Below are 23,463 nucleotides of genomic sequence, written 5' to 3' on the forward strand. Positions count from 1 at the left end.
TGTGCAAGTAGTCCATGAGAAAGGCAAGAAAGAGCCTTTACTCTCCCTCTGGGCAGAAAATATTAAACTGCCTTGTACCACATCAAAACCCATCAAAGTACTATCAACTCTGACTGATGCCTGCTCTCAAAGTTCTGTGACAGACAACTGGTTTTCTCCATAACCTGTTAACTCTTTTAACTGGAAACATCAGAGATTGAACCTGCAGTCTTCTGCATAGGAAACAGGTGCTCTGCCACTCAGGAACAGCCTTTCCCCAAGTTAACATCCAGCCAATATTTTACTGGGCTGAAACTGTGCACTGTGATTGGAAAGACCAGTAAATTCCATATTCTCCTGGCTTCTTTGATGCATCTCCATCAGGTTCCATAATTAGTCTGCTAGGTTTCATTTCCAAAAACAGAATGTGCTAGAATTCATCCAAATACTGAATTTCCATTGTATGGAAAGATGGTAAACATGCCCTCTTTCAGAGAAGCTGGTCTACTACTATTAGTGACATTCCCATTTGGGAATGTCTGAAAAACCATCAAGAATCTTTGAGGTTCCAGGACACACTTTGAAAGCCACTGGTATAGTCCATCATCCAAGAAATGGATGTCCAGAACAGAAAATAAAAGTGATAACCAAATGGTCAGATATTGGCTATAATTTTCAGGCAGCATTCCAGTAGTATTAACATTTGCATTACATTTAACAAGAAATTATTCACCTGCTATGTTTGTACCTGTCTTCCAGCTCTCAAGGCAATGAACTTTACAAGAAAAAAACAACCCTAGCAAGTGAGCAAAGTTTGAGTCCAGTGACACCTTTAGGATCAAAAAACTTTTATTCTGGGTATAAGACACTGAGTGCATGCACACTTCTTCAGACCAACTCCCACTGGAATCTACCCTAGCAAGTGCAATTCTAAGCAGAGCTGAACCCACTGGTTTTAATATAGCATATTTACTCAGTACACATGCATAAGGCCCACGGCTTTTTTTTAATAACAGGAATGCACAGGAACACTGTTCCAGCTGGCTTGGTGTCAGGGTGTGTGGCCTAATATGCAAATGAGTTCCTGCTGAGATTTTTCTTTTTTAAAAAAGCCCTGATGCACATATCCAGCAAAAAACATGGTAGACTCCTGAGGTAGTACAGTGGACAGTAACTACTTTAGATTTTTGGTGAGGTACCGTTTTTAATGCTCCCCCATGTATAAAATATTGCCCTGCAAGCAAAAAGACACCAGCTTGCTATGCTAGTTTTCTAATTCCAGGGTGGGGGGGGGGGTTTCTCCTTTACATAGTAAAACACTCAAAACATTAACTTTACTTGCAGTAAGTACCTTATGTTTCTACTCAACACTCTCCCACCACCTTCTCTGGACCAGGGCACAACAGGACTGTAAATTCAGTTTAGGATTTCCTGCAAAAAGATTACTTGCTGAGTGCAATCATAGTTCCATTCCAGTATGCTTTGCTTGGCATTGGGGCTAAATGAGGCAGTAGAGTCCTGAGGTGGCAGCATGAACTTTAGGTTGCAGGTGTGTGTGGGGGGGGGGTCATTTTTGAATTCTCCCATTAAAAAAAAAAGTCCTTACAAAGTAAACACAGCCTGACGATGTAAAAGGGCCATAAGGCTGTGTGTGACTCTTACAGAAATGGTAAAGCTGCCACTTGGGCCTTAAGTGTTACTGCCCATTCGAGTACCCAAAAAAATTAAAATAAAGAAATGTAATATCTACACATGAGGACCAGGCCTCAGTGACTGTGCAAGGCTGAGAGGGGGTTAGTCCTCTCTGGCATCTCACCATATGCAAGCGGCAATCCCATTCCACACCACCACCACCAAGAAAAAGCACGTCGGATTGACTGAATGTGCAGCCCGACCTGCTCTGAGAATAAACGTGTTCGCGCCCTACCCCACCCCCATCAGCAGGGCATTTTGAGTACGGAAAGAATTACAGGGCAGGAAGGGAAGGGAATTCCCTAAAAGAGCCGCGGTGGCCTTGAAGGGGCTTGGCCGTGCACAAGCGAGTAGCTCAAGAGGTGGAAGGGGAGCGGCGCCTCAGTCACCGAGGGCACTCAAAAGTACTTTCCCTTCTGTGGAAAACGCCAAAAGTTTCCAGCGAGTGACTGAGGCAGGGAATTCCTCAGCGCCAGCCTTGGCTCCCTTCAGGACAGGACCAGACTCGTTCGCGCCCTCTCTGTTTGACTTGGCTGGGAAATTCCCAGCCGCCCCAAGCTCCGCCCCGCGCAGAAATCCCCTCAGCCGAGGCTGTATAGGCCAGCGCCGCCCGGCAGCGCTTCTCACCAGACTTCGTGCATAGCAGCTGGAGAGCGCAGCGATCTCGCCGCTCGTCTTGCTCGGCCCGCTTGCTCTAGCGCAAACCGACGACGGTGCCATGTTTCATTCCAGCACTGTGGATTATCCAATGGATTATACGATGGATGGTCACCCCCGGGATCTGCTGAAGAAGGACCGGCAGCTCAGCCTGGTCCAGGACGATCGCCACGACAGCGGCTTGGACTCCATGAAGGACGAGGAGTACGATCAGCTCGTCCAGGAGCTGAAAGACATTCGCGTCCAGCCCAAGGAAGCCTGTACGGCCCTGCAGAGCGCTCCCTGCCAGCCGGCCCAGGCTTGGAAGCAGCAAGTGACCGAAGACGGAGACACGTAAGTCTTGGGTGGAATTGCCAAGACAGAGGGTCCTTTCCACTTCCCAAATTGTAGCGGATTGGCCGTGGAAAGTCAAAGGGAACCCCCTTCAAAGGGTGGTCGCCTCTCATTTCTTTTTGGAAACGAGTTGGGCAATGGAAGGAAGGTGATCGCTTGCATTTTAAAAAGGCGCCATCTAAGCTTAAAACGGGGAGGGGGGGTTGAAGTCAGCATTACCGAGGCTGTGTGCAAGAAACAGTAGTGCAAGCAAATTCACACGGGAATTTTTTTTTTGTGCATTGCAGCGTCTGCAGGAATTTTGGTCTGGCCTCGGATGTTGCCCCATTGTAGTCCTGCGTGTTCGTTTAGCAGCCAAATTCGATTTAAGAAATGGTTATTGGGTGGGGGTTTTTTAAAGTTGCTTGTTCCTAAACATGTGCTTCATCAAGCACAGGTTGCCCGAAGTCTAAGTTGAGCCATAGCTGGTTTTTCAGTACCATCCTATATAAAAATTGTGTCCGATTTACGGCGATCCTATGACCTTATGACCTCCGGAACATTGTTTCGATGGGTTCCGACTAAAGGACCTCTGCCTAGGATTGCAATGTTTCATTCCTCGTAAACCAACGAATTGAGAAGGCGGGGTAGAGAGACGTACATAAAGGGGGAAAAATTAAAAGAAGCGTAGGCGCTGTGTAAGAGTTGCTGCGGGAGGGAGAGCAGACGAGGGCAACTGCTGGGGGGCGCGCCTTTGATCGCCAGTTACATAAAGCCGGGGGGTTTTTGCAAGGCTGGGTTTTTCCCTCCTCCCTCTTTGGCGGGCTGCCAGGGCGGAGAGGCCGAGGCCGGGTGTTCTTGCGGCGGTGGGCGGGGCCTCGGGGTGTGCGGCGCCGAGCAGGGCGGAGGGAGGAGCGCGCTGGAAAGTCCCTGGCGCCCTGCCAGGAACACTCAGCTCAGAACAACAGTGCGGAAAATACCAGGCGAAGGCAGCCGCGCGCGGCCCCGAAAACCCCAGGCTTTCGAAATCGCTTCTAGCTGATACACAAGTTCCTCCTCCCTGACTCCTGAGGAACAAACGGTGGGGGGTTTTTTTGCTGATCATCATAATCACTATTGGGTTTTCCCATCTCATTTTTCTTTTGCAGATTTCTCCATCTGGCTATTATTCATGAAGAAAAGCCTTTGAGTTTGGAAATCATTCGCCAGACAGGATGTGACAAAGCCTTCCTGAATTTCCAGAATAAGCTAGGCCAGGTACTTAAATTAGGGGGTTTTTTTAAAAAATTGATCCTCTGAGCTTGCCTGAGGTGAGATACATATTGAATGTCAAACAAGATGTTACAGGCAGACTTCAGAACTTTCAAAACAAACTTTTAAAGCTGGAGTACAAATACAGGAACACACTTAATGGAAGGGCTGCAAACAGGCCACAGCATTTTTTGTTAGCATTAGCCCATTTTTGCAACACAGCAGATTGTCTGCGGTTACAGTTGTGCCCCATTCACCAACACCTTTGGGAGGCTGGACTTTTAACAGAACCTATTCAGGGTCTGCCTCTTGGCCTTCAGTAGCCTGAAATCAGGCACTGTGAAATTCAGAAGTGAAATTCTTCATAGCTGGCCAAGTTTCAGCATTTGCCAGGAACCCCTCACCAACAAAAGTCCCATTTTGCAACATGGATGCCATTTCCTCTTGGCAGAGGACTCCTGAGGAGTTTGAAGGCAGCATGTGAAAATCCTCAGTTATGCAAGCACACCATCCTAATTGGAACCAGCACTGTGGCTTGATAAATTCTGAACATTAGATAAAGTTAGGAATGTTTAAGGTGTGCATTACAGCAGCTAGTCCTGAACACACATACCTGTGAACACCTGTAGAAGCAGCAAGGAGGAAGGAAGTCAGGAAGTGACTGAAAGAGGATTCTTGGGCTTAGATGGATGTCTAAGGGGGATTTCCTTGCTTGCCTCACAAACAACAATTCTTTCTCACTTTCAATTTGTAGACTCCACTTCACTTGGCCATGATCACAGATCAGCCAGAAATTGCTGAGGCTCTTCTGAAAGCCAGATGTAACCCAGAGATCAGGGACTTCCGAGGAAACACACCTCTGCATATCGCTTGTGAACAGGGATCTCTGAGGGGCGTTGGTGTTCTCACGCAGTACTCCCTTTATCACCACCTCACCTCCCTCCTCCACTTGCGCAACTACAATGGTAAGCATGGGCTCTGCCTCGATGCATAGCATGCTACAGTTAGTACAAGCTTCTGCCAGCTCCTTGAGTGCTCCAACCAGCGGCCTTGCCTTGTTGCATTGTTTTTCAGTGAGCTGGTTGGCTACTTCTGTGGAAAGATTATCATAGCATGTGTTCATCCTGTAGCAGTTTTTCTTTGCATTGAATGATCATGTGTTTCTGCCAGAATATTTAATTTTCTCTGTTTTGTATTTGCTTAACAGGACACACGTGTCTCCATTTGGCATCTATTCAAGGGTATCTGGCCATTGTTGAATGCCTCCTGTCCTTAGGAGTGGATGTCGATGCTAAGGTGTGCATCAGTAGTTGCAAATAGCAAACCTGATTGTATGATATTAAAAGAAACCAGTTTAACCATTTGCCAGCACTAACCAAATGGCTTTTTTTTTTTTTTGCCCCCTCAATAACAGGAACCATGCAATGGTAGAACTGCCTTGCATTTGGCTGTAGATCTGCAGAATGAAGAACTAGTGTCACTCCTGTTAAAACATGGTGCAGATGCAAACAAAGTCACCTATCAGGGCTATTCTCCATACCAGCTCACTTGGGGGAGAAACAACTCTGTCATACAGGAACAGCTGAGACCATTTACCACATTGGACCTACAGATGCTGCCCGAAAGTGAAGATGAAGATAGCTGCGAATCAGAATCAGAGTTAACTGAGGATGAAGTAAGTAATCAGTTCTTCTTTCTGATTGATGAGAGGCCAACTTTTACTTTCATTTACAGATCTGCATGTGCCATTGGTGTGTTAGGAAACAAGTGGAAGATAAAACATCCTTAGGTATATGTGTAGGAAGGTGCCTTTTTATTCTTTGAAGGCACACCAGTTAATTGAATTAATGCCCATCACTCACTTACCTAAGAACAGATGACTCTCAAAAATCAAGGAAAATTTGCTCGACCAGGGCATTTTAATATAGCAAGACACTGCATTTCTTTCAAAGGAAAATTGGCTTGCCAGAACAGTTAGAATTCTAGTTAGGATATTTTCTAACTATTGTAAAATATATGCAAATTAAAAATGTGCATGAAAAGATTATTTTAAAGGAAGCACATCTGTTCCATACTTATGTGCTAGTATTACTTCTTAAGGATTTAGCAAGGTGTACTGCCTTCTGTTTCTTCATTTATTCAGATTCTTATTCTGTTTGGAAATACATTAAATGGGACCTAAGACTAAAAAGTAGACTTCAGCAGGGAGAGGGTGAAATGAACAAGTGACTCCTGATCCTTTCAAATTTTAAATGCTGATGTTAAAATTATATGTTCTAATCTAATTAGCTAAAATGCTAATTTCCAAAATGTAATCTGATTGCAGCGGAAGTTAATGTGATTGGTATTGCCTGAGATGCTACTTTGTGTGTTTTTCCAAAGCCATTTGCTAACTTATTTTTTTCTTCCCTTCTCTTATCTAGCTTCTGTATGACGACTGTGTTATTGGAGGACGATTTGTGCCTTGTTAAAGCAGGAAGGTTGCAAGCAAAATGTGAACAATTACTGAACTATCACACTGCACAGCGTAGAGCATGTTGTAATAACAGGTATCGCAGTTCGAGCATGAATTGTGGTTGTCAGACACCAGGAGAAATCGGGGCTCGTTTACACCAGAGAGTTGATGGTCCAAGTAGATGAGCAGAATGAGAACCAGAGAGTCCAGCTACATATTTGCTCAGTGCTGCACAAAAGGGCTGGCCAAATTCTCATCGTCTTTTGGGAAAACATTCCACATGTGTCTGGCAGGCTCATGAAATGCATCCCAGAGACTGAGCCTAGGTGTGCTTTGTTTTGCACAGCAGGCAAAGGTATATTGCAGCCCAAAGTACAACTTGTTGTCCACCCACAGGAAAACGAACAGTATCATCCAGACTGTATATTGTACGACCCTGTGCCTTCCAATATGTATATTATGTATATATTGTAAATTTTGTGAATAACTTTTTGGTACTTGCAATATGTATATTTATTTTTAAAAAATGAAAAATGGACTAGATTGGTGAAAATCTTCTTTCTGCTGAATCATCTGTCCACTTTTTTCTCTCGGATGTACAGTTAGAGAAAAACATAATTCTCGCTCACATTTTCAGGAAACCTGAATTAATTGTCCGGGGTAAGGGCTGGAGGTGGGACAGCCACATATAATTTTGTATAAGAATCCAATAAATAAATAAAACCTACATCAGTTTGAAAACCACACATGCAATATGTTAAGCAATGAGGGTATCATCCAGCCAGGGAAAGCATTAGAACTTCCCTGTCAGCGGGAAAGACTAAGGCATTGTGCTGAAGTCATCTGTTAAAACCAGTCGTGCTTTGGGATGCTTAGATTTGGTTTGCACTCAAAAAGAAATGGCAATAGTAATCCATGACAGCTTGTACAAAGGGGAGGATAGTTTAACAAAGGGGGGGGAGGAAAGAGAGACTTGAATTGTCAAACATACATTTTTTTCCAGACAACCAAAATCTACCACTTGAGATATTTCCCATCATTTTAGTGAGTAGGGAACCACTGATGTTATCAGCTTAAAACTTAGGCCTTTGAAATATCTGTCATGAGCTTATAGTATTAATACACAACACTCACTCCACTGTTTACACTTGCATAAGTTTGTGCAGTTTTTCCACCAAGCTTATTCATAAAAATCCCATATGGATGTTTAATACAAACTCAGGAAAGTGGGCCTAATTATCACTAGGTCTTCTATGATTGTTACAATATGAACAAATCTCCCCAATGAGTTACCATCAACCAAGACTTCTGAACCACTGATTGGTAGCTGTATTTGAAAACACAGTTGCAGTGAATTGGGTCCCAAGGTGTCCTTGTGCAAGTGGCTTTTCCACTTCTGCCAGGAAGCTATTTTTCTGGTGTTCTTACTCGTGCTGCAGCCTACCCAGCACTCTTACTGAGGGACCTTTGCCCCTCAGGGCCACTTTTTTAGGTGGCGCAAAGAGCCAAAGAAGAGGGGGGAGAGCAGGAAGGATCTGTTATGTAAGCAGAGTTCATTCTTTGAATACAATTCAGTGCCTTAATAAAGGACAGAGAATAGTGAACACCATCCTGAAACTATAACACCTGGGAGACCTCTCATTTGAATGGTCTCCCATCACAGTTGCTGATCGTATCCATACCTTCTGCATAGAAGTGAGAGCTTCTTCATTGGACCTCTTGACAGAAGTGTTGCAAATCAAATCCAAAGTCATATGTGCAGCACAGCAAATAATGTAGGAGCACTTCCATAAACATAAGCCTGACTATGCCATGAACATAAGGATGTAAGTGCCCTGCTGGATCAGACCAGTGCATTGTTTCACACAGTGAAGACATAGAAGCCAAGACCTCCCTCATGCTAGCTTTCAGAGGTTTGCTTCCTCTGACTACAGAGGTTCCCTTTACTCACCAGTATAAATGTACACTCAATGAGTTTTTCTAACCCACTTTTAAGCCATATGCTCATGGTCATCTCTATACTACATCTACTGGCAGTAAATTCCTCAGTAATTATATGGACTCTGCTGCTTCCTATTTCAGTGAGACAAAAATCCTCATGGCCTTGGACCACTTGTGGCATACTGTACAATTAGTTTTACTTCTTATCTGACTGAGCTTTAGCAATCCATAGTTGGGCTTTCTACAGTTTAAAGAAGTTGGTGTCCAAACTCCCTTAAACTGACCTTCATTGCCAATCTGCTCAATAAAACAAAGGACAAACTGATAATATATTTTGTCTTCAGTTTTTCACACATGCTGAATAGCACTTTGCAACTGGATTTTACTGTGTGAAACAGCAAAACCCACTTGCAAATGATAATTAAAGTGCATTGACCGTGGATTATAAATTCATTATTCAGCAATGAAAGTTTGTGGTGGAATTTCCCTGTTGACTATAGTGGGGGTTTCAATACATATTGTAGGAGCTTGTAGTAAAACAGCCCACAAAATAACCTGTTGGCCTCTTCCTTTAGCAAAGACTCATAGTGTCAGTTGGGGGGGGGGGGGTGCTAGTCAGACCCACATCCTGGAAGCGTCTTTGAAGATATGCAAAATGATTGAATCAGAGGTTTGTAAATGTTAAGCTTTTAGAAGGACCTGACAGTTTTCAAGAGAAATGCTCTTGGATCCCAGCCACAATTGTTCTATACGTAGAATGTTGAATCAGAAGACTTGTCCATGTTACTTTGCACTGGATCTTGAGTGTATGGAAATGATCGCAAATGCTGTCATTCTGAGTCACGGTTATTCCCAGTCCTCCCTTTCTTGTTTGCCAGCATGATCCGAGGTCATGCTTCAACACTTCCTGGTGGCTGATGTGGATGTTAATCTGCTGAATTTGTAATTTAAATCTGTAGCTAAAAATTTATTTAGCGCACTTTTATACCCCCCGCCCGCTCTTCTTGCATCAAGGAATTCGGATGGTGCACATCTGTCTCCATGTTATCCTTACAACTTAGTGAGGTGAGTATGGATGACAGAGAATGAGTTCCTGGCTCAAAGTCACCCAGCGGGCTTTGTGTCCGAGTAGCGATATAACCTAGGTTTCCCAGATCCTAATCCAGCACATTTTCCACCTCATTCTGCAGATTCCAAAAAGAGGCAATTTTGCTGCATTCATGCAACTAAACTCACTTTGCCTAAAGCAGCTGAAATTGAATACTTTGTTTTGAATTTTGTATTTCTGATTTTGTGAAACTGTGAATTCATTGCATGAAACAGTGCAGCAAGAGGAAACAGAAATATAAACCATTTATATTCTTACACAAGTATAAAAGACAAGACAAAAAAAATGGATGAAACAAAGCGTGAACTCTCCCTAGAAGCAAAATGACTAAAGTGAGGCTATTGTACTTTGGTCACATTATGAAAAGACGAGTCACTGGAAAGAACAATAAAGCTAGGAATTGTTGAAGGCAGCAGGAAAAGAGGGAAGACCCAACATGAGTTGGATTGACACAGTCAAGGAAGCCATGGCCCTCAGTTTGCAAGTCCTGAGCAAGCCTGTCAACGATAGGGAAATTGTTCTGTTTGGGACTTACAGTATCCTTAAGATGAGGCATACATCCTTAATCCTCAAACCCTTTTTGTACAGAATGGGAGAAGATAAAAATATTTGCATACCCATATTCAGGACTAGATGAACAGCTCCCTGACCACTCCAAACCTCAACAGTCAGTGTTATACAGTAATTGCACTACAGCACAAGACAATGAGGTTCAGAATTAGCTCTTCACTTAGTCTTATCATGCTGCTATGAGATAACATCAAAATTTATCTACCCACCACCCAAGAAATATTCTGATAGCTTTTGGGAGGCCAAAGGATGTATGATTTTTTAAAAATGAAAACATAGCTGGTTCTAATTACATAACTTCAGTTTATTTCTTTGACTTTATTTATACCCCATTTTTCCCCACAACAGACCCAAACAACAATTTCTCCTTTTGCATTTTATCCTCACAACAACCCTGTGAGGGTTTATGTCAAGGGTGGCCAAACTTGCTCAATGCAAGAGCCACATAAAATAAACATCTGATGTGTGAGAGCTGCAAGACACAAATGCAGGGCTTTTTTGAGCAGGAACGCACAGGAATGCAGGTCTGGCTGGCTTGCATCGGGGGTGTGGCCTAATATGCAAATGAGCTTCTGCTGGGCTTTTTCTGCAAAAAGCCCTATGCTGAACAATGTTGATGTTATGGGGTGTGACCTAATATGCAAATGTTCCTGATGGGCTTTTTTTACAAAAAAGGCCTTGCATGAATGTCAGATGTTGGAAGGAAGGAAGGAAAATAGATTGGGGAAATAGATTGGGGGAGGGAGAGGTGGAAAGAAAGCAACATTACCTTTAAATGTGTTCTTCAAGCTGCCAACAGGCTTGGCTTGGAAAAAGTTATTTAAAGAGACAAATGCCTCCTCCAGGCCAGCCAATGGGGTGGTGAGGGCTTTGAGTGCTGCCCTGAGCCTGCCTTGGTGGGGAGGGCGGGATATAAATAAAAGTTTATTATTATTACAAAATATGTGTGAAAGAACCACATGTGGCTCTCTAGCCAGTTTGGCCACCCCTGCTTTATGTTTCGTTTCAGATTGCTGTACTCCTACTCCTATTATATTGTTTATTGGATGTCTCAACCTATTAATGTAATTGATTTAAATTTTACACTATGCAATCTACCTTTGAGTCTTGGTAAGAAAGACATACTATAAAGTAAATAAATTGTTTCAGCTGAAAGAGACTTACCGGCCTAAGGTCATCCAGCAAGCTTTTGTGGCAGAGTCGATTCCTTATATTTGCAGCAGGCTTTTCTTTGTGGACTCTGCTTGCATTCCTTCAGATTTTAATACGCCACCTCTACAGAATTGTTTGAGGTGGTATCCAATAATATAATATACATAAAATATAGCACACATAACAAACAATAGTATGGATGTCATGCCTCATGGGAGCATGGACCCATCCATTTACTGGATAAAGTCTCCAGTGAGCTACTGCCCTGGAGTGCCTCTGGTGGGCAGGAGCAAGCCAAGCTCTGCACCAGAAGGACTGGGAGCATTGCTTGGGCTCAGGGACTTTGGCCATGGTCGTAACCAGGGTCCAGCAGAGCAGCCAACGCGATGCTGGCTGTACCACTGGCCATTTGCATATCCCAGTTTACTCCTGCTGTGGGTTTTCTCCAACTAAATTGTGTCCAATTACACTCTTCCACCAAGTCATGCTTCAGTGGGAAAAGACTTCCTCTGACTCTTGAGGAAATCTATCTTTGTTAGAGGAAGTGTTTCTTTATTGGAAAAAGTTGGAGGAAGTCTTTCGCTGTCAAAGGAAAACTTAGTGGGAGTCACAGGATCCAGTGAGTGCAACAACATAAAATGGTAAGAAGTGGAGGAGAGACACATTGTACCAAAACAGAGGCTCAAACTCACACCTCCCCAAACCCAAGCAGCTTGCAATTACTGCTGGAGTTGTAGCTGTATCCTCCATACTTAATTAAGAGCTAGCTGCATCAAGTATCTGTTTGTGTCTGTGAGGTAAACATGTGACAGAAAAAGAAGGGGAGAGAGCACAAGGGAAGGAAAGAAGAGAGAAGGCTGGAAGACAGGAGGGTTCTGCTATTTTGCATATTGTTGGGATGAGAGAGGGTGTGGGTGAGGAAGTTAGGGATGCTGACTTGCCAACTCCAGCTTGAGAAATTCCTGGAGATTCAGGGGTGGAGATTGGGAAGGGTGAAGTCCACCTTCCAAAGCTGCCATTCCCTCATATTCTTACATAAGATTTTTGATTTTTCTTTGTTTATATAAAGTCCCGCCAACTCCCCAAACTCTTGTATTCTCATTAACAACAAAGGTGTAACTTGTAAAGGATTTTCATTTATAAACATTATATCATCTGCAAATGCTCTGTATTTATAGGTAAATCCTTTTATTTGTAGTCCTTCTAAATCTTTTTCTTCTTGAATCTGCATTAGTAAAATTTCAAGAGTCATTATAAACAGCAATGGCGAAAGCGGGCAGCCTTGTCTGGTACCTTTACTAATTTTCATTTCATCTGTAAGATCTGCGTTGATGCACAGCCTTGCACTTTGTTCAGAATATATTGCCTTTATCATTCTTATAAAACTTTCTCCAAGCTCCATTTTTTCCATCACTGCAAACATAAAGTCCCAATTTAAATTGTCAAATGCTTTTTCTGCATCCGCAAAGAATAGCGCTACTTCCTTTTCTGGATGTCTTTCATAATATTCTACAATATTTACAACAGTTCTAATATTGTCTCTTATTTGTCTTTTGGGAAGAAAACCGGCTTGGTCCTCTTTTATAAAATTTATCAAATATTGCTTAAGACGTTCTGCCAGAATTCTTGTAAATATTTTATAATCATTGTTCAAAAGTGAAATTGGTCTGTAATTTTTCACATTTGTAACATCTCTTTCTTCTTTAGGTATCAAAGAAATAACAGCTTCTTTCCATGTATTTGGTACCTTCCCTTTGACTCTTATTGCATTCATCAGCTTCTGTAATTTTGGTATTAATTCATCTTTAAACATTTTAAAATACTTGGCTGTATAACCGTCTGGCCCGGGAGCTTTATCATTTTTCATCACGTTGATTGCTGCCTCAATTTCTATTTTTTCAATTGGGTCATTCAAAATTTTCCTCATATTCTCAGTTAATGGCTCAATTTTTATTTTCTGTAGATATTCATCTATCTTTTTTCTCTTTACTTCAGCACCTTTAAACAGCTTGGCATAATACTTAAAAAATTCTCTTTTTATTCCCTCTTGAGTAACTACGTCTCTTTCATCTATCACAATTCTATTAATTATTTTATTTTCCCTCTTTTTTTTCAGCTGCCACGCCAAGTATTTCCCCGTCTTATTTGCTCCTTCAAACGATTTTTGCTGGAGCCTTTTCAAATTCCATTCTACTTCTTTGTTTAATAAATGTCTTAGTTGAGTTTGCAATATTGAAATTTCCCTTAGAATTTTCTTTTTCCCTGGTCTTTTCCTCAGCTCTCTTTCTTTTTTCTTTATTTCATTTTGAATATCCAGTAGTTGTTTTTCTTTTTCCCTTTTATCTTTATTGTTCAAAGTAATCAGCAACCCTCTCATTACTGCTTTATAAGCATCCCAGACCGTCTGAAAATCGATATCTTCTTTATCATTCACTTGGAAAAATTCTTTAGTTTCTTTTCCTAGGAAAGTCACTGTTTCTTTGTTCTGTAGCAAGTCTTCATTCAATCTCCATCTTCTCAATCTTTTGGACAGTTTTGTAATCCACATTATTGGGTTATGGTCAGTGCCAATTTTAGGCAAAATCTCTATCTTTCTTGTTATGAGGCCTAAATCTCTGGTTCCCCATAGCATGTCAATTCTAGAAAATGTCTTATGTCTTGCAGAAAAAAAAGTATAGTCCCGCACTTCAGGGTTAAACTTTCTCCATATGTCCTCCAAATTTTCCTGTTTTACTAATTCAAAAAAAGACTTTGGCAATTTTCCTTCTTTTCCACTATTTTTTTTCCCTCCGGATCTATCCAATGAGTTCTCAACTGTTCCATTAAAATCTCCCATTAAGAGTATTTGATCGTAGGTCAACTCATCTAGTTGTTGTGTAATGTCTTTAAAAAAAACATCTTTTGCACCATTAGGTGCATATAGTCCCAATAACAGCGTTTTTTTCCCATTTGATGTTATTTCCACTGCTACAAATCTTCCATCCTTATCTTTAAATACCAATTTTGGCTCCAGGTCTTGTTTAATATAAAAAACTACTCCCCTTTTTTTCTGGTCAGCTAACGAAAAAAATTCCCTTCCCAATTGTTTGTTCCATAAAAATTTATAATCCTTTTGTTTAATGTGGACTTCTTGCAAACAAATTATGTTACTGATAGATGCGAAAGAGAGAGGTGGATTCCAATTACCAGATTTGAAACTGTATCATGAAGCAATTTGTTTAGTATGGTTAAAAGAATGGATAACGTTATTAAATAAAAAACTTCTAATGTTAGAAGGCCATGGAAAAAAATTCGGCTGGCATGCATATTTGTACTATGAAAAAAAGAAGATGGACGGTCTTTTCTCTCACCATTATATAAGGAGTAGCTTATTAAATGTGTGGATAAAGTACAAGAAATATGGTGATGAGAGGAGACCTTTATGGATAGTGCCGGCTGAAGTGATAAAGTTAACGGCCAAAACAGTCAAGGAAAAACAACTATCATACAACCAGTTACTAAAAATACAAAGCAGGAAAATAGAATTGAAAACTGCAGAAGAACTAAACTATAAATATGATTGGTTTCAAATGCAACAAATAAAAAGTTTGATGGAGAATGATATCAAAGCTGAAGGAATAAGGAAAGAACAAACAGAAATGGAAAGAGTTCTGCTTGGAGATAATGAGAAATTAATTTCAAAAGTGTACAAATTACTTTTACAATGGGCTACAGAAGATGAAGTAGTGAAATCTCAAATGATAAAATGGGCAATTAATGTAAATAAAGAAATAAAGATGGAATCTTGGGAATATCTGTGGAAAAATTCCATGAAACTCGCAACATGTCATAGTATTAAAGAGAACTGTTTTAAGATGATGTATAGATGGTATATGACTCCAAAAAAATTAGCAAAGATGAACAATAAGATGCCAGATAGGTGCTGGAAATGTAAAAAGCATGAAGGTTCTTTCTACCATATGTGGTGGACTTGTGAAAGAGCTAAAATGTTTTGGCAAATGATTCAACAAGAGATATCTAAGATCCTGGGATATGAATTCAATAAAGAGGCAGAGACTTTTCTGCTGGGATTACAAATGGAAAAATTTCCAAAAGAAGATAGAACATTAATATGGTACTTGCTCTCAGCTGCTAGGACATTGTATGCGCAGTTGTGGAAGCAAGAAAAAATACCAGAAAAATGGGACTGGATTATGAAAGTTATGTCATGGAGTGAAATGGACAAATTAACAAGAAAATTAAGAGACTGTGATTTAGAACTTTTTAACCAAGAGTGGAAGAAATTCAGAAGATATGTAGAGAAAGAGTGGAAAATAAAAGGACATTGGACAATTTTTGAGGATTAAGATTTTTAAGATAACAATATAACTCTTGAAGGGGGTTCTTCTTCCCTATGTTTCTTTTTTGTTTCGTTTTTTTTTCTTGATAGTTAAGGGTACCTTTAATATCTGTTTTTTTTTAAAGAAAATAACACTGGCGGGGGTCAAGTAATTGGGGGAGGGGTGGGAGAAAGTAAGATGTGGGGTAGAATGATGGTCTTTTTCTTAATATATATTAAGCTTTTTATAAGTTGTAGTTATAGTTCTACTACCATATGTTACTAATAAAATTGTTTATTCAAAGCTGCCATTCCCTCCAGGAAGTTGATCTCTGGAGATCAGTTGGAATTCCCAAAAAATCTTCATTTTGCATTCATTTTGGGGCAGGAGACTCTTCCTGCTGTGACCGGGTGCCTGGCTGAATGCTGCAAGCTACTTTGTGCTACGTCCTCATGTCTGCTTGCTGGAACTCTGGGAATGTGGGCAGACAAAGGAATCTGACCCACTATTTTCAACAATTTCATAATTGATGAAAGTTTCAATTTAACATCTGCAAGATTGAAAAAATGATTTCTAGAAATTAAATTGTCTGAGATTTGAGATTCAAACCGCACTAGCACTTTATTCTTCCCGCAGAGTCGGGTGAATGTCTTTGAGTTCTTTAAAGTCAAGAAATTGACACACATGAACTGAGAGTCTTTTTATGAACTTTATTTCTATCTTTGCACATTGCATTAGAGTTGTATGAACTTTTGTAGAATGGAATGAACTTTTGTAAAAGTGTAATGAATTGTATTGTAATATTGTTGAATTTCTATTGAATATATATTGTTGAATTGTTAAGTACTTTCAGGATTCTTTCATTAGTTTCCACATTTTTTTGCTGTACTTTCATTCTTTATTGTGGAACTCTAGGCTTTATCTCACCTGGAGGTTGGCAACCATGTGTTCCATCCAGTCTTTTCTACAACTGCAATTGCATGTGCTGGAAATAAATTATGTATGCACAGTGCCTGCACACCTCCCAGTCATGTATGTTTTGCTAATCTGACAGTATAATATTAAAAACACTGTCCTTGCAGTACTTCCTATACTGAACAGACTTGAGAAGGACTGAACCTCTGAATCTGTGTTACTGGGTCGAGTAGGTGGATGCAGTGCATCTTCCCTCCCTCTTCCATGAATTAGTGCACATGCCTACTACGTTATTTCCTAATTCTTTGCCTTCTTTTATTGTCTCCCTCCCGGGTTTATTAACATGCGAAACACACACTCCTCCAAAAAAAAACGGGGAGCTGGAACAGCGTCTTGACCCCTCTGGAAAGCTGAAAATCTTTGTTGGTCTCTAAGGCCCTCCTAGACTCTGCAGACCAAGGCGGCTACCCTTCTTCAAAACTTGATCCCTTAATACCGTCCCGACTTATTTGATAGCGCAGGATGCGACTCACAGAAAAGCCCCTGGAGTTTTAACAAGAATTGACGTGCGCGAAACGCCTTTGATCACTGCAACAAATCGGAAATGAGAACAGCAAGCCATACGCCGGTGTTTCTTGGTCACGTGTCGCTAGGAAACTGAGATCAGGGACTCTTGGGGAGTTTCTGCGGAAGTTTAAACTTCACTTTAGTAAGCGTTCCGTGCTGACTGATTCTGTCGCAATTCCATTAGATCCTTTTTTTCTCAGGAAAGGTAAGGACGAGAAAGGAAACAAGACTTTAAAGCACATCCACCCACCAACCAGGATCTGCTAAAGGAAGGATTTACCACTACAATTGTTTGTAAGAACCAAAACGTACCTTTCGCATATAAAAGTGAAAAGAGGAAATTAGGAAAAGAAAGCGGCTTTCTTAGGAAGTAGGAAAATCCCCTGTGCCCCTGTTCCGAGTTTAAACCATGAGGAAACCTATGAAACTTCAGGCTGGGCCTCTTGCGATGCATAACTCACCACTTCTTGATTCAAGAAGCGGCATGTGGTGTTCTGCATCTGAACATGGCTTGCCCCTACGGAAGGAGCAGTTCCCTTCGTTTATTCACTTACCGGGTGTTGGGGGAGTAAAAGTCGGATCTACACAGATCCTCATGAATTCATATGATTTTTACATTGAAACAAAAAAGCCACCATTATACTGTAGAAGAGTTCTTACACTAGCCCAACAAAAACCACACTTCCACAGATTCATGGTGCCACAAAGGTGCAAAAACATGGTTCCAAAGGACAGATCCTCATGAATTCAGATGGGGTTTTCTTCCCTGAAATGAAATGAAAGCGCAATCATACTGTAGAACATGTCTTAGTCTATAGGGTGCACCACAACAATCATGCATCTACAGATTCGTGGCACCACAAAAATGCAAAAACATGGTTTTGAAGTATGGATCCTCAAGGGTTGTTGCATTAAGTCATCCCAACATCACCATCAAATCACATATCATGTCAAGGGCCACAGCTGGTACCACAGAAATCATGCATCCATGGCTTCATGGCAACAACACGGTGCAAAAACATTGTTCCGAAGCTCAAATCTTCAAGGATTCTCAGTTTTGGGATTGGGCCACTCTAAATTAACCATCAAATTACATATTGTGTCCATGGACAGAGCTCGCACCACAAAAGTCACAGATCCACAGCTTTCTGAAGACACCATGCAGCAAAAACATAGTTCCAAAGGACAGATCCTCATGAATTCAGATGGCTTTTTTTGCTAAAATTAAATCAAAGCACCATCATACTGTAGACTATGTCTTAGTCTATAGGAAGCACCACAAAAATATTGCATCCACAGATTTGTGACACCACAAGAGTGCAAAACCATGGTTTTGAAGCATAGATCCTCATGAATCCTCATGATTTTTGCTTTGTGTCACCCCAAACTTATCATCAAAACACGCCATGACTATGGACAGAGCTTGCATCACAGAAATCACAAATCCATTGCTTTGTGGCAACATCGTGCTGCAAAAACAAGTTTTTGAAGCATGGATCATCATGGATCCACATGATTTTTGCTTTGGATCACCCCAAGCTCACCATTAAATCACATATCACATCCATGGTCAAAGCTTGTATTACAGATCCATGGCTTTGTGGCAACACCGTGCTGCAAAAACAGTTTTGAAGCACAAATCCTCCTGGATCGTTAGTGTTTTTGCATTGGGTCACCCTAAACTCATCATCAATCCACAGATCATGGCCACGGCCACAGCTTGCACCACAGAAATCACAGATCCACAGCTTTGTGGTGACACCATGCTTTTAAAGTATATTACCAGGCTGGATCAGGTGGAGAATCTTTGCAGTTGATAGAAGGGATTTCCATCAAAAACTCACTTTCCTTCCTCCGCCTTCTGTTCCAGCCCATTCCTTAGAAATATCTTGCCCACAAAATATCTCTTCGCTTGACATCCAGATGTCAGGACACAGCTTGGATCCCACCAAACATCTCACCTGATAGAACTTCCATCAGCCAAGCACAGCTTGTCTGTTTGTACCCCATTCCTGTTGCAAGCCAAAATGGCTGCCAAAATGCTGTTCCCAGGAGGAGAAAGAGCCATATATCTTGCTTTCTCCCCCCTCCCCCGGCTTTTTTTCTGCTGGAGCCCACAGGAGCGGAGCTCCACCTGGGCTGGCCAGGGCTCTGAGTGGTCCAGTTTGCCATGCAGCAGCCACCTGCTTCCAGGCCAGGCGGTGTGGCCTAATGCACAAGTGAGCTCCTGCTGGCCTTTTTCTACAGAAAAAGTACCCCTCCCCCTTGTTCTCTCTTTGCCAAGCAATAAATAAATTAAGGGTTGAAAGGCAATATTTAAAAAAAAAAGTTTATTTTAATATCAAAGGATGGGAAGAGGTTGAAACAAAATATACAACCCATTGGTCTCTGGATTCATATGTTGGCAAATACCAAATAAGGTGGCCTGTTGGGAACTGAAAGAAAGAAGTAATTCCCCTGCAATAGAAGATAACTTCCAATTTAATAAGCAAGCATTGCCATTCATTGTTAGGAAGATTATTTTGATGCTTAATCAAATACCTTCCCTTTGCCCTCATAATTGTATTTTTTCCTCTGTGTGAAGTCTTGCTAGCTTGGATTTTCCAGCGAAAATGGGAAGAAGGCTGGTAATTTCCCCACACAACAGTTCTTCCTATTTTGCAGTTTACATTGTCCAGCTAAGGTTGCAACACACAACTGGCTTGCAAGCAGGCACATATTTTTCCCCCTCCCTGTTCTGTTGGATTACAGTGTCCCATTTGTTCAGTGATCAACAGTTTACATTATTATTATACAACTATCATGAGACTGCCCATGATTGCTCTGCTCTTGTGCTTTGTTGACATGTGGTTATGCTATCAGCCTAGCTATTCATGTCTTACTCCTTTCCTAGCATGTGTGGCTCTGGTTGCAATCAGCACAGTGGGTGGTGAGTTAGCTGGAGTGTCTTGCTTTGAGACTTGTCACTCCCAGGCACGGGATGACATTCATCTTCAGTAACTTCCTCTCAGCACAAACCATAATCTGAAGCTCATCATCCAGGGAAGATAAAAACCAAGACATTATGAAAATGTTTCTGCTAAAGAGACAACTTAATGTGCTTCTGTCATGCATTTGTAGTATTTTATTTATTCATCATTGCTATAAAAATATCAGGTGAAACTTAGGCAAAATGACGCACATTTCAGCATTATTGATTGTAATGGGAGAGAGTTAGGCATATTCTTAAACCTTACTCTTTAAAATCAACAGATTACTTTGCATGGATCAGGCCTCTTCTTTCTTGGTAATCAACTAAGGCTGGAGGAAGTTCAGCCTAAGGAACCTTCCCTTTCCTTAAGCGTTGCTTTATTGTATTGTTTTATGTTTCATTTTGTAAGCTACCTTGGGCAGGTTCCCTGGAGAAGCAGCATTAACATCCAATAAATAAATAAGTGGTTCTTCTATTGGAGAAAGTCTCCTTAGGCTGGAGGAAGGCTCGAAATTTTGCTTCATGGAGTGGTAGAATACAGGTTTCTCCATCATCATTTTTAGTATTAGTTCTGTTAGGGTTAGCAGCCCCGTGGCGCAGAGTGGTAAAGCTGCGGTCTGAACTCTCTGCTCATGATCTGAGTTCGATTCCGGTGGAAGCTGGATTCAGGTAGCCAGCTCAAGGTTGACTCAGCCTTCCATCCTTCCGAGGCCAGTAAAATGAGTACCCAACTTGCTTGGGGGGGAGGGGGAAATGTAGATGTCTGGGGAAGACAATGGCAAACCACTCTGTAAAAAGTCTGCCATGAAAACATCGTGATGCGACATCACCCCAGAGTCGGAAACAACTGGTGCTTGCACAGGGAACCTTTCCTTTCCCTGTCACGGTTGCCAGCTTCCAGTCAGAACAAACGAACAAATATTGTGATATGCTGACTAATACATTTAGTAAAACTTTTTACATGAATAATATAAATAACCTTATAGAGAAGTACATCCTTATAATATTACAAAAAGACGTCTATCCTCATGATGTTATCCACCCTCATGATATTACAATGAGCACCCGGATGTAGGCTCATTTTGTCAAAATCTTCCACAGGAGTATTCCTATTTTCTTCAAATTTATCATCCTCTCTATACCACTTAGGGGTTTATATTAGGAGCAAGCCAGTCCTGGACCTCTTCTCTAACCAGATGCAAAAGCCTTCTGAATTTTGCTGGCAAAATGCTGCCTACCAGGTAGACCCCGAGGTTCTCCTGGATGTACAAGTGATTACAGAAATCAGTTCCCCTGGCAAAAATGATAGCTTTGGAGTTGTAGATTCTATGGCATCATCTGCCTGCTGAGCTCCTGCCCTTCCAGGGGTTCCTCCCCCAAATCTCTACAAAGTGCCCAACCCAGAGTTAGAGGGCCTAGCAGTTTCCAGAGAACATGGAGAGGCCTGGAAGGATAGTTTTACCTCTGAAAATAAGGGAGGGGGAAACTAGCCTAGAGAGAGGGAAAGAGAACAAAAGTTTTACGCTAAAAGAGAACCCAAGTGCTTCATCATTCTGCAAATCATTAAAAAGTAGAATGGTCATGTATAGCATTTTTAGGGCAGGAACCCCCAACATGGTGCCTGCTCACATCTTTCCTAGTGCCCACCAAGTATATTTAGAAAGTGAATGGGAACGGGGGGGGGGGGGGGAGTTGCTCAGCAAGGTATCTTATTGCCAACTGGAGATCTGAGCAGCTACGCATTTTTTTTTAATGTTTCACTGACAGTTGCCACCACAGTGTTGGTTTTATTGTGTCTCTCCCCCCTCCATTTACCCCACTTCTCCCATATGTTTGGACTTCCCTTGTGAATATGTGTGAGTGAGTGGTTGACTCTTAATTCTGCAGCAGCCATTTTGCAGTTGGTTCCACCTTCTGTAGCAGCCAATTTGTGTTTCACCCACCACCTTGTGGCAGAATTATGTGCCTATGTAGACCCCTGTTTTAGGGCATGACCAGGCAGGAGCTTCCTGTGCACAGGCATGGAAGCAAGTCTGCTTGGGGAGAGGACAACTGCATGTCCCATTAGCCCTGAACTTGATTCTGTCATATCTGTGGACCAGTAATAGGCAGGGCTCTTTTGTAGCAGGAACTCCTTTGCATATTAGGCCACACACCCCTGATGTAGCCAATCCTCCTGGAGCTTACAGTAGGCCCTGTACTAAGAGCCCTGTAAGCTCCAGGAGGACTGGCTACATCAGGGCTGTGTGGACTAATATGCAAAGGAGTTCCTGCTACAAAAAAACCCTGGATAGGTCAAGGCAGGATGAAACAACCACATATCTAGTCTGGGGTGTGCGCGCATCTGTCTGTCTGTCTGTCTGCCTGTCTGCCTGTCAAAACTGCTGTTATAAACTGAGCCAGTCCTCCAAATTAAGAGTTATCTGTATTGACCTGCAACCCAATTAGGCAGCAGCCTTTGTGATCATGGCAGTGACTTCTGATTCCAATCTCTCGGCTCTCTCGGCTTGGCTTCGCGAACGAAGATTTAAGAAGGGTGCAATAGTCCACGTCTGCTGCAGGCTCGCTGGTGGCTGACAAGACCAATGCGGGACAGGCAGATCCGGCCACAGTGGCTGCAGGGAAAAGTCTGATTTAGGGTTGGTGCTGTAGCAGTGCGATTCTTCCTCAATCTCCTTTTGTCCTCAAGACCAGCTATGCGTGCGTTCTCAAAAGAAGAGACAGCCTGGTGGATGGTGTGCCTCCATGCTTTGCGATCTGAGGCTAGGTCAGACCACTGGTGATGGTTGATGCGACAGGTGCCAACGGATTTCTTCAAGGAGTCCTTGTACCTCTTCTTTGGTGCCCCTCTATTTTGATGGCCGGTGGAGAGTTCGCCATACAGGGCAATCTTGGGAAGGCGGTGGTTTTCCATCCTAGAAATATGCCCTGCCCAGTGCAGCTGCGTCTTCAACAGCAGTGCCTCGATGCTGGTAACCTCCGCCCGCTTGAGAACTTCAGTGTTGGTCACAAAGTCACTCCAGTGGATGTTGAGGATGGTGCGAAGGCAGCGCTGATGAAAGCGCTCGAGGAGTCGCAGGTGATGACGGTATAAAACCCACGATTCGGAGCCGTAGATGAGGGTTGTCATCACAACCGCTTTGTAAACATTGATCTTTGTGCCTTTTTTCAGATGCTTGTTGCTCCACACTCTTTTGTGCAGTCGGCCAAATGCACGGTTTGCCTTTGCCAGCCTGTTGTCAATCTCCTTGTCGATCTTAGCATCTGAGGGGATGATGCACCCCAGGTAGCTGAACTGCTGGGCTGTCTTCAGAACTGATTCACCCACAGTGATGCAGGGAGGGTGATAATCTTCCTGGGGTGCAGGCTGGTGGAGAACTTCTGTCTTCTTCAGACTAACTTCTAGGCCGAATAGCTTGGCAGCCTCTGCAAAGCAGGACGTCATATGCTGCAGAGCTGATACCGAGTGGGAGACGAGTGCAGCATCATCAGCAAACAGTAGCTCTCGGATGAGTTTTTCCATTGTCTTGGAGTGGGCCTTTAGTCGCCTCAGGTTGAACAGGCTGCCATCGGT

General features: G+C 42.2%; 1 protein-coding gene across 1 annotated transcript; it reads left to right on the forward strand.

Moving 5' to 3' along the window:
- The first annotated feature begins 2,142 nt into the window (after positions 1-2,142).
- Positions 2,143-6,899, forward strand: NFKBIA (NFKB inhibitor alpha). The gene is made up of 6 exons (XM_060261984.1): positions 2,143-2,661; positions 3,789-3,897; positions 4,646-4,856; positions 5,099-5,187; positions 5,306-5,566; positions 6,315-6,899. The coding sequence occupies exons 1-6, from the start codon at positions 2,390-2,392 to the stop codon at positions 6,360-6,362; spliced, it is 990 nt and encodes a 329-aa protein (XP_060117967.1). The 5' UTR covers positions 2,143-2,389; the 3' UTR covers positions 6,363-6,899.
- Positions 6,900-23,463: the final 16,564 nt, after the last annotated feature.

The sequence above is a fragment of the Heteronotia binoei genome, chromosome 21, assembly GCF_032191835.1.
Source record: "Heteronotia binoei isolate CCM8104 ecotype False Entrance Well chromosome 21, APGP_CSIRO_Hbin_v1, whole genome shotgun sequence".
Lineage (NCBI taxonomy): Eukaryota > Metazoa > Chordata > Lepidosauria > Squamata > Gekkonidae > Heteronotia > Heteronotia binoei.

Excerpts from the sequence above, each read along its gene's own strand:
- NFKBIA (XM_060261984.1), top strand. The coding sequence starts at position 2,390 with ATGTTTCATTCCAGCACTGTGGATTATCCAATGGATTATACGATGGAT. Across the intron at positions 5,188-5,305 it reads GAGTGGATGTCGATGCTAAG|GAACCATGCAATGGTAGAAC; the intron begins GTGTGCATCAGT and ends CCTCAATAACAG. Across the intron at positions 5,567-6,314 it reads CAGAGTTAACTGAGGATGAA|CTTCTGTATGACGACTGTGT; the intron begins GTAAGTAATCAG and ends TCTCTTATCTAG.